At 56.9% G+C, this 11,095-nt stretch overlaps 1 protein-coding gene and 1 long non-coding RNA gene across 2 annotated transcripts; one reads left to right on the top strand and one right to left on the bottom strand.

Annotated features, from left to right (window-relative positions):
• Nucleotides 1–154: 154 nt before the first annotated feature.
• Nucleotides 155–2,550, top strand: LOC127478220 (uncharacterized). Its single transcript, XR_007907143.1, has 3 exons — nt 155–847; nt 1,475–1,690; nt 2,077–2,550. It is a non-coding gene; the product is annotated as an uncharacterized LOC127478220 (long non-coding RNA).
• Nucleotides 2,551–6,186: 3,636 nt separating this feature from the next.
• On the bottom strand, nt 6,187–10,692 carry SLC35B1 (solute carrier family 35 member B1). The gene is made up of 9 exons (XM_051803535.1): nt 10,523–10,692; nt 9,918–10,021; nt 9,668–9,798; nt 8,921–8,951; nt 8,467–8,624; nt 7,925–8,051; nt 7,237–7,343; nt 6,797–6,950; nt 6,187–6,566 (listed from the first exon to the last, which is right to left on the bottom strand). Exons 1-9 carry the CDS (start codon nt 10,675–10,677, stop codon nt 6,514–6,516), a joined length of 1,020 nt encoding a protein of 339 aa, XP_051659495.1. The 5' UTR covers nt 10,678–10,692; the 3' UTR covers nt 6,187–6,513.
• Between the last annotated feature and the right edge of the window lie 403 nt (nt 10,693–11,095).

Here is an 11,095-nt window from a genome sequence, read left to right as displayed (position 1 = left end):
CCCCCCGCGCATGCGCCGCCCTCCTGCGGCGCCTCTCAGGGATCACTTTGTGGCAGGTCCGGCCCCTCCTCTGCTTCCTTGTGGGATCACTTTGTGGCAGGTGCCTCGCGGTCCCGCCCCCTGCGCCAGTGCGAGGGGAATGGCGTGAGGCGCGTGCCCTGCCCTCACGGTCTGTGAGGGGACACCGACTGAGGGAATGGCGTGAGCCGTGTGCCCTGCCCTCACGGTCTGTGAGGGGACACCGACTGAGGGAATGGCGTGAGCCGTGTGCCCTGCCCTCACGGTCTGTGAGGGGACACCGACTGAGGGAATGGCGTGAGGCGCGTGCCCTGCCCTCACGGTCTGTGAGGGGACACCCGACCGAGGGAATGGCGTGAGCCGTGTGCCCTGCCCTCACGGTCCGTGAGGGGACACCCGACCGAGGGAATGGCGTGAGCCATCGTCCCTTCTCTCATGGCTCCATGAAGGACCAGCTGCCTCAAGGAATGGCCTGTGCCATCGTCCCTTCCCTCCCGGCTCCATGAAGGGTTATCTGACTGAAGGAATGGCCTGTGCCATCATCCCTTCCCTCCCGGCTCCATGAGGGGTTATCTGACTGAGGGAATGGCCTGTGCCATCATCCCTTCCCTCCCGGCTCCATGAGGGGTTATCTGACTGAGGGAATGGCCTGTGCCATCATCTCTTCTCTCATGGCTCCATGAAGGACCAGCTGCCTCAAGGAATGGCCTGTGCCATCGTCCCTTCCCTCACGGCTCCATGAGGGCGTGCCTGCCTGAGGGACCACCATCTCCCCTCCCGTTTCAGTGAAGGACTCCCTGCCCGAGGGAATGTTGCGCTCTTAAGCACGGTATTTATATTAACTTGTTGAGAAAGGGATTATGCAGCAAACACCGTCTCTGTCTGCCATGCCGGGGTGTGAAACGAAAGCTTGGGAGAGACCTCAGAGACCTCTGAGCACCTACGAGAGGGTTGGCAAGGAAATGGGGCCAAGCACGTGGCAGGAGGGTGAGAAACAAAAGTAAAAACAAGAAATATTTAAATTCCAGGTGAGAAATTTGTACACCACCACCACAGATGAGAGAGGTTGCCCAGAGAGGCTTTGCAGTCTCTACTGGAGGTATTCAAGGTCTGGTTAAATAAAGCCCTGAGACACCTTCTCCCCTTTCACAGGTGACCCTGCATCAAGTCCCTCCCAACCCTAATTATCCCGTGATCCCGAGATGTCATCCATGTACAGGTCTTCTCTAATTTGTAAAGGTTTTTAACCAGCGAAGCAAAATTTTCATCATTAGTAGTCCTTAATTATTTACACGTTTGTAGAGAAGCTTATCCTTTCTCTCCTGCCAGTTCCAGCCTCAGGGTGAATTAATACAATTACACGCAAATAACCGAATTAACCAGGCTCCACAGTACATCCCACACTTATTTAAATGAAAAGTGCAGAATATTTCAGTCTCATCCCTCATTCTCTCAGATGAAAAACGCTGTTGCCCTCGGCACATCAGCTCCAGGACGCTGGGCTGCCACTCTCGTCCACTGCTGATTCCCAGTATTGCCTGCTTCATTCCCAACGTTTTCTCCAGCGCCCTGGGTTTTCCTGGCAAGTGCCTCATCCAAGTCCTGACCAATCCTTGGACCCTGCTTCGTTCCCTCGTTTCCCAAACTGCTGCCCACGGTGACAGAACAGCAGGTACTGCTGCATTGTGATGAAGGAATGCCATAAAACTGCCCCTCCTGAGCTACAGGCTTGGCATTAACATTCCTGTTCTGGCCACACATTTCTCCTAGAGACTTGTTTTCATACCCCTTCCATCACCCTGGGTTTTATGTTCCCACGTAAGCTGTGGATTTTTAGTGATGTGTTTATCCTCTTAGAGCCCAAGTACCAAAGGAAATTACAGCACCAGTTTTAGAGAAAACAAAGAGATTCCCCCTCCCCTCTCGATTCAAGTAGAATCCAGACAGAATAAACAGAAATTCTCCTTTAATTCAGCACTGGCCAAGTGTCACTTAGAGGGGGGTCGACTTCTTTTGGAGCTTATGACATTCTCCTGATCAAAATTCTCTTGTTCACAGGAAGCAGAAAATGAAATAGGGTCCCTGCGAAAATGAAGATGGAACTTCACCTCTCCTCCGTATGTAGAAGTTCTTGGGGGTCAGTTCTGTCCTCCCTGGTGGCAGGGACAAGAGGAATGTGGTGCCTCCCCCTGCCCAGCCCCTGCCCTGGGCTGGGTCAGTTCTGGACAAAGGGCTGGACAGTGCCGGGTGCTGAGCCCTGACACTGGGGTGGGGTGAGCTGATGTGAGCAGGCGAGAGCACTGAGCTCTCAGGGGCGTTTGCTCGGGGGGAGACTCTCACCTGAGCCACACGGGTGGGTTTTCCCCCTCAGAAGCAGCACCGAGTGCTGGTGCCCACCCGGGCTGGAGGTGCCACCCTTGGCACATCCCGGTTTGATTTCCCTGCGACGCTGATTAAACCCGGGCTGTGGAGGAGTCGTGTGCAAGAATCTTAACCAGCTCCTGCTTCTTAATATTCAACTTCCTCTTTGGTTTTAATTATTTTGTCCCTGCGTTTTCCCTTTCAATTTACTAAAACTCCAGAAATGTAATTAGGGAGAGGCTGAACCCGGAGAAAGCTGCCAGCCTTTCTACATCATGATTAAATGTATCAGCCGTGCCTTCAGTGAGAGGCTGAGAAACAGGAGGCTCATAATTACCTCCCTGTTATCCAGGAAAGAATCTGCGACACGTAGGGATACAGAGTTATTGAAAATGCAGCACTAATTAAAATCTCATATAGGCTCCCCAGGATCGAGAGGATGAAAACAAGTTATTTCATTATTTCCCGGATTTGCCATCTTTGTTACAAAACCAAACAAACCCTTTCTAAACAAAGCCCATCTCAATCACTGGGGAGACTTAATGAGGCTCTTAGAGATGCAACAGTAACAAACACATTGCAAGGTGCTGATTCCCCTCTCCCGGTACCAGGGAGACCCCCAGAACTCATTTTCCTGCTGTAAAGAGGAGGGAATGTTGTGGCAGAGCCACAAACTGGAACAGAACCGTGGCTGGGTTTGAGGGGCCGCTTTGTTTTAAATTGGAGCCATTAAGGATCCCTGATATTCCAGGTTTTTGTGCTTTAATTGTTAAATGCCAGCCAGCACGCCAAGCTGACAGGGCTGGTGAGGAGAGGGAGAGCTGCTGAGCTCCTGGGTGCTCCCAACCGTGGCAGTCGGAGCATCCTCCAGGGAAAGGAGCCTGGTCTGAGCTTTGCTTTTCCAACCCTTTTGCTCCAAATTTAATTTGCAACAGAATGGCAAGTTCTGAGCAAGACACTGAGTGGGGCAGCCCCATGGCCCCTTCCCTGGCAATGAAACCTCCAGTGCTGGGGGGCAGGAGGGTGACAAACGTTACCCACCTGTGAGAACCTGTACAATGTGGAGGGCTCAGGCAGCTCATTCACACATACAAACCCAAAGCTGGGCAGCTGGCTGCTCCCAGTCCCAAGGCAGAAATCCAGAAGGTCTAGGAAGGACACAGGAGATAGGTGGGGTTCACCTGAGCTGGGTTTTACCTCAGGGGGGTTTCACTTCCCCGCTGAGGGGCTGGGATGGATTTCCCAGGGAAGCTGTGGCTGCCCCAGCCTTGGGAGTGTCCAAGGCCAGGTTGGAGCAACCTGGGACAGCAAAAGGTGTCCCTGCCCACGGCAGGGGTGGCCCTGTGCCCCATCCCCACCTTGTCCCCCAGCCCAGGGCACTGAGTGCCATGTTCAGGTGCCTTGGGCACCTCCAGGGCTGTGACCCCACCACGTCCCTGGGCAGCCCCTGCCAGGGCCTGGCAGCCCTTTCCATGGAGAAATCCCTCCTGGTGCTGGGATAGTGCCCTTTCTCACACCCCAACCCCTCAGAGCTCCTGCTGTGCACATTTCTCACCCAAATTCACTCTCCTGACTTCGAAACACCACAAAACAACTCAGTCATTTTTTGCCATGATTAAAAACTACTTCTCTTTACGAGAAAACAAACATTGCTTAAAAAAACCCATAAATTTGACCTCCTTGAGAAAAAACTCTGACTTGGAGATTTTAATTGCAGGGAATCTGTTCCTTTTTGCTATTTTTACCTGTATTGGAAAAGTATCAAAGCTGATTTTTTTTTTTTAGGAGAGGAAATTATACTTTAAAATGCACAATTGTGAGGAAGTGACTCCCCAACGTCTTTGAGTTGGTGCTTTGTTTCTCCCCCTCAGAAGCATCTCCCGCCTTCCCCGATGAGCCTGCTCTTGTTTTTTAGGCTGCTTTGCTTCAGGATGCTTTTGATCCTGCCTTCATTAAAACCTCATCCTGCTGCTCCCCACCAGCCCTAACGGGCTGTGAAATGATTTCCCTTTCTCAGAGGAAGTTGTTAACTCTGGGAGCACCTGCAGGGTGGGGGAGCTCGGAGTGTTGTCAGAAATGCCCAGATTTATCCAAGATCTATCCCAGCCAGCCTTTCCCCCACAGCAGGAATCAGCTCCTCAGTGTTATCCCAGCGACCTTCCCTGCTGGAGGGGTGGGAATGGGCTGAGGGTGCTGATAACTGGACAAAAGACTTGGAAACTGAGGGTGAGATTCACTCTGCAGAACAGAACAGGGGAGTCTGAACGACCACAAAGGGCTCAAGCAGCTGAAAACAAAACAAAACTAAAGCAAAAAAAAGGGGGGGGGGAAGTACAAGCAGCAAATAAAAAATAGGGACCAGTGGAGTGATTTGGTAAAGGGAGACCCTGAAAGTCTGGACCTTCAGGGAGTAACAACAGTTAAGGAAAAGGGTTTTTAAGGTATCCACAAACTAAGAATTTTTCATCCCCTCAGCTCTGGGATTCAAAACTAAACCCCAGTTTATTATTTCTTATTTCCTGCCAGGAATGTTTCCAGCCAGGCAGTGGGGCTGTGGGCAGGGAACCAGCAGCTGGAGTGCTGGGGGATTCTCCCACAGCCCCAAACCACCCGGCCCTGCTGGTGGCCAGAAAGGGCTGAACGGGGCAAACACGGAGGAAAACCCGGATTTCCCCCTTGGTTTTGCTGCTCCCAACGACTCCAGCAGTGGAGTCACACCAGGAATTAAAGAGGAGCTGCTGCTTTGCCGCTTTTCCTGCCGGTGTTCCTCGGGAATGGCTGAAAGGAGAGTTCCCCCTGCTGGACACTGCCCGTCCCGAGCGGGCTGTGAGCCGGGGGAAAGGAGAGGGAAAGGGAATCTCTGCACAACTTCACGGTGGGTGCTCGCAGGGCTTTGTCTGAGCCCCTTCCCAAACTCACCTCCCTCCTCTGCCACCTCTGCCGGGGCAGCAGCAAAGCACCACCTCGGCCACTTCCTTCTGGGAATGAGCAAAGCAGGACTTGGCAGCAGGAGTTAAAGATCCCTTTGCCCAGCCTGGATTGCTGCAGGATCTGAACTCCAGTGTCAACACTTGGGTCATTACTCATCTCTGGAGGGCAGAAAGTGCTTCCTGACACTTCACCCAAACTCCAGCTTCCGCCTCTGAAGGACACTGGAGCTGTTTATGGAGTGAAACGGAGCCAAGGAACTCTCAAACACAATTATCCCCCTGCAGAAGGGCCTCCCCCCACACGGGAGGGGTGGGGACAGCAGGGAGGGAGAGGGAGAGACTTCCAGGAGCAGCTCAGGGAAGAGATCAAGGTCCCATCTGGAGGGACGAGAGGCCAAAGCCCCGAACAGATGGAGAGCAAGAGGCAGCTGCAGGAACAGCCTTTCATGTGCAAAGTTTGCCCCTTGGAGAATCCCACTCTGGAGCATCACTGGATAACAACTCCTCCCCTCCGGAGCAGGGATGCTGTTCATTAACCAGGGCCCAATTAAGCAGGGCCCTGTAATTAACTGTTGTCCCCTCAGCTGGGCAGGTCTGGCAGCAGAAGGTCCTGGCTGGGGGGGGAAAGAAAGAATTTGGGCCCCCTGGTTAAACAGGTTCCCTGGGAAGCGCCAGGAATTCCGGTGTGGAAGGGCTGGGATGGAGGACATCGGGGTCTCCCAATGGATGAACGTCCCACCGGCTGCTCCAGCTCCCTCCTGGAAAACCACAGGGCCAGGGGGGCTTTTCTCCAGCCTTTAATCCAGGGGTCACTCCAGGCCACGCCACAGAGCTCACGGAATTCTGGGCTGAACCCCAAACCAACCGAATCAAAAGGTCGGGAAGAGTGGCCACTGGCTGTTTTTCTTTAATAAAGATATGAAGGATTTGTGGGGTTTGTCCTGTTAAGGCAAGAATTTCCTGCTGCTGCTCGGCTCCGATTACAGAAAACCAACGGGAAAAAAAAGCTCAATTACGCTCCAAATTAGTGTTACATCTGTGGGACAACTCAGAATCAAAAAACTGAAACAAACCAACGAAAGATTCCACACAGTCTCCTCCTGATTCCCTCTCCTGAGTCCAGTTGAACAGATCTTGAGGTACAAGACAATAAATTAAAAGTTCATTCTGTCTGCGGGGATCAACCAACCGACCAACCACCTCCTCAGTGCGACGTTTTCTTCACTCCCTTCCCGAATTTGGCATCGAGGCCGAGCCCTGCAAAGACACAAAACGAGCCTCGTGCACCGAAAAATGCCTTGTGTTCCTCCAACAAGGAGTTTGGGGGAAAAGAGGCAGCCTGAGAGCCCCCAGACTGAGGGTGTTTGGGCACCCCCGGGGTGGGGGACACCCCGAGGGGCACTGGGAGCGCCGGGGCCACTCGAGGCCTGGGGGGTAACACAGGGGGCCTGACAGAGGGAGCTCAGGGATCTGCTTCCCAGACTCACCCAGGAACACCAGGATCGTCCCCACCCACTGCATGGGGCTGATGGGGTTGGCAAAGAGGACGACCGAGGCCAGGATGGTGAAGAACTTGCGGGTGGTGGTGACGATGGAGCAGGTGAGGGGCCCGAAGTACACCACGGTCATGAAGATAAAAGTCTGGGGGCAGCAAACAGGGGCTGTTTGTCCCCAGCCCCAGGAACAGGACACCAGGGATGGTGATTTCAGGGAAAAGCCGAAGGATCTTCTCTCCAATCCCGACTGTTTGCACCTGAACTCAGATCGCTTTTACAGAACCCCGGGATGGTTTGGGTGGGAGATGATCCAGTTCCACCCCATCCCATGGGCTGTGCAGGGCCCAGGCACCCCCCAGGGCAGCACAGGGTGGTCCAGCCTCACTCCAAGAGCCAGCCCAGGATGTGGGGAGCAGGGCAGGAGCACTCACCTGCCCCAGGGCGCTGGTGAGGCCGAACAGGAGGATGTTGGAGATGATGCTGGGATAACGTTCCGTGAAACTCAGGAACTCCCAGAGCTCCCCAGTGAACAGGATCCCTGGAAGACACACCAGGATGGAAACCCCTGAACCTGGGGGCCCAAAATGGCATGTGGTGCAATTTCAGTCTGTGCTCAGAGCCCCGAGGGGAGCTACAGAAGGCAGGGAGTAAATTCCAAAGTGGAAAACAACAGGAGACAAAGCAATCACCTCCCTGGTTAATTAATGAAAGGAGCAATCGTTAACTACAGATCAAATTCCAACAACACAGCGACTAATTAGAAGGGCTGCAGCCTGATCATCAAATCAGGGAATGGGTTGGGCTGGGAGAGACCTTAAACTCATCCAGTTCCACCCCGTGCCACAGGCAGGGACACCTTCCACAGGCAGGGACACCTTCCACTATCCCAGGTCATCCCAAGCCCTTTCCAGCCTGGCTGGGGCTCTGGTGGGCACTGGAAGTCTCTGGTGGGCACTGGCAGAGCTGCACAGAGCAACCCCCCCTTTCACACACAGACCAACAAAAACCCCAACCCAAAGCACAAGGGGTTTTTCCCCAAAAAGGCCTGTTTTTGGAGCTCAGGGTGAGGGTCAGCCTGGGCTGGGGCTGTGCCCTGGGCTCTGGGCAGGGGGTCCTTACCCGCCCCCAGGAACAGGGTGGACCAGAGGTTGACGTTGAGCATCATGTGGTTGGAGCCAGTCTGGTAGTGAGCCCTCATGTGGTCCTGGGACACCCCCGTGAGCCCGTCCAGGGTCAGCGACAGCAGCTGGGCAGGGAGACAAAACCTGCCCTGGTTGGTCCTTCCCACAGGGAAAACCTCATGGTCCCCCTTTTCCACGGCAGCTCCCGAGCAGGAACTGATGGAAAAGGAGTTTGGTGCCTCAACACCTGAGCTGGGGGGACAGGCACGGACCCCCAGCACAGCTCAGAGCCCCCTCACACCCCCTGCCCTCCTGAGGCACAGGGAGCTGGGAATCACACCTGAGTTCTGGGATTTGGGACAGGGGAGCTGGGAATCACACCTGAATTCTGGGATTTGGGACAGGGGAGCTGGGAATCACACCTGAGTTCTAATTTAGCACCCAGGTCCAGGTGAGCTGCACACCTGAGGCCTGGGTTTGGCTCCCTGGGGCACAGGTGAGCTGTAACCCCCCAGGTCCCTCCCTGCCCCCAGCACTCACCAGCAGCAGTTCCCCGTAGCCAAAGACGTGGTCGTCGCCCCCGGCCCCCTTTTTGGGCTTGTACAGGAACAGGGCCACGCCCGCCACGATGAGCAGCACGCACAGGTACTTGGCTGGGGGGTACTTCTTCCTCAGCAGGGTCACCCCTAAGAGCATCACTGCACACAAGGGACGTCACAACCCGCTCCTAAAACCCCTCACGGCGTTAAACCCCCGGGAAAGCCACTCCTGGAAGAGTCACTGCACAGAAGGGACGTCAAAAACTGCTCCTGAAACCCCTCATGGGGGTTAAATCCCCCAAAAAGTCCCTCCTAAAGCCGTAACTGCAGAGAAGGGACGTCCCAAACTGGTCCCAAAGCCCCTCGTGGGAGTTAAACCCGGCCCAGCAGAGCAGCACAGGGACAGAGGGGGGAGAAATCCCCTCAAACACACAGGAAACAGGGAATGTGCTCACCTGGAATGGGCTTACAGGACTTGCCCAGGACCTGGAAAGGAAAGACAAGGACTGACTATCCCATCCCATCACCTGGGATGGGAGAGAGCCTGGATATGGGATGAGCACTGGGACACCCGGACACAGGACACACCAGGGACTTCCAAAATAGCAACCCCACCCCAACTCAGGGTGACTAATTACCAGGGCGACTGATAATTAACAGTGAAGGTTCCTCAACCACCCCAAGCCTTCCAACAGCAAATTCCCAACATTTCTAGGAATTGCTCTTCCCTTTCTGGATCACCTGAGCTCTCCCAAGCCCTCCCTAACACGGAAGTGGCCACACAAAAAGGGGAATCAAACCCCTCATGTCCCTTCCCAGCCCGTGCTGTGTGATCCATACAGAGAGCAGGAAATACTGAGTGGGCCATAAATAGATCAGTAAATACTGTGTGATCCAAAACAGATCAATAAATACTGTGTGATCCATATAACCCATACACAGATCCATAAATACTGTGTGATCCAAAACCACATCAATAGTGTGTGATCCATATAACACAGTGATCTGAGGGGTCCCAACGGTGTGGGGTGATTTATGGGGTCTCACCCGTGTGGGGTGGGGATTTGTGGGGTCTCACCCGCGTGGGGTGGGGATTTGAGGGGTCTCACCTGTGTGGGGTGGGGATTTGAGGGGTCTCACCTGTGTGGGGTGGGGATTTGAGGGGTCTCACCTGTGTGGGGTGGGGATTTGAGGGGTCTCACCTGTGTGGGGTAGCTGACGAACTGCAGGGCCGAGTTGCTGGACACCATGGCCCCCAGGTAGGACAGGGAACAGGCGCCGTAGAGCCACCCCCGCGTGCGATCCACCCGCGCCCCATCCACCAGCCGGATCACTGGGAACACACGGACACCTCAGCGGGGTGGGGCACCCCCGGGTCCCCCGGGCCGGGCAGGGACACGGGAGAGCCCCCCCTGCACCCCGGGAAGGGCCGGGAAGGGCCGGGGCACTCACGGAGCTTGGCGAAGGCGGCGTTGATGACGCACTGGATGAACACGAGGGTCAGCGCGAACCTGAACTTCTCCTGCTGAGCCCCCTCCCCGTAACGGCCCCGAGTGCTGGGGGGGACGGACAGTGAGACACACGGACAGACAGGGGACAGAGGGACAGGCAGAGCAGGGACAGCGAGATGGAGAGGGGACAGGGAGGGGACAGTGGGACAGACAGAGCGGGGACAGACAGCGGGACAGGGAGGAAACAGCGGGACAGACAGAGCGGGGACAGAGCAGGGACAGACAGAGCGGGGACAGAGCAGGGACAGACAGAGCGGGGACACCTCGCGGGACCCGCCCGGGGGTGGCCCCCGCGGTCCCCCCGCGTCCTCCCCCGTCCCGTCCCGTGTCACCCCGTGCCGGGTGTCCCCCCGCCCCACGTGTCTCCCCCATTCCCGGGGCCCCTCCGGTCCTGTGTGTGACCCCGGCCCCTTGTCCCTCCCAGTCCCGTGTCCCATCCCGGTGTGTCCCCATCCTATGTGTCCCATCCCGTGTCCCGTCCCATGTTTGTCCCCACCCCGTGTCCCATCCCGGTGTGCCCCGTCCCGCGCCCCCGCCGTGCCGCACATGCTCTCCTGCAGGATGCCGTAGCAGAAGTAGCAGGCGAACACGCCGAGGCAGCAGAGGGGCAGGCGGAGGCGCTCGGGGATCGCGGGGGTCGCTCCCATGTCGGGCTCCGGCAGCTCCAGCGCCACATCCCGGCCGGCCCCGGGCGGCCTCATCGCCCCGCGCCCGCGCCGGGCGCCCTCCGCGCTGCCGGACCCGCCGCGGGCCCCGCGCGGGGGCCGAGAGCGGCAAAACCCGCCGGGACCCCGCGGGGGCTCCGCGTCGAGGCCTCCCGACCCTGCCCCGGGGCGGCGGCGGCCGCGGATCCCCCGCAGAGCCCCCGCGGAGCCCCCCCCGGGACAGGCACCGTGCGGGGCAGCCCCGCGCTGAGGGGGCCTCGGGGCGGCGCGGCGCGCGCGGGGACGCCACGGGATGTGGAGCGCGGCGATTGGCTGAGGGGAGGGGGGCGGGGCCGAGGGGAGGGTGGGGATTGGCGGGAAGCGCCGGGGAGGCCACGCCCACCGCGCCGGGTTTGCCGCGCAGGTCCCAAAGCCCGGACCCGGGAACGGACCGGCCGGGGCAGCGGAGCGGGGG

The sequence above is a fragment of the Manacus candei genome, unplaced genomic scaffold (genome assembly GCF_025592945.1).
Source record: "Manacus candei isolate 608988 ecotype Guabito, Panama unplaced genomic scaffold, ASM2559294v1 h1tg000058l, whole genome shotgun sequence".
In the NCBI taxonomy this organism is placed as follows: domain Eukaryota; kingdom Metazoa; phylum Chordata; class Aves; order Passeriformes; family Pipridae; genus Manacus; species Manacus candei.
This window is presented reverse-complemented; position numbering and strand designations above follow the sequence as displayed.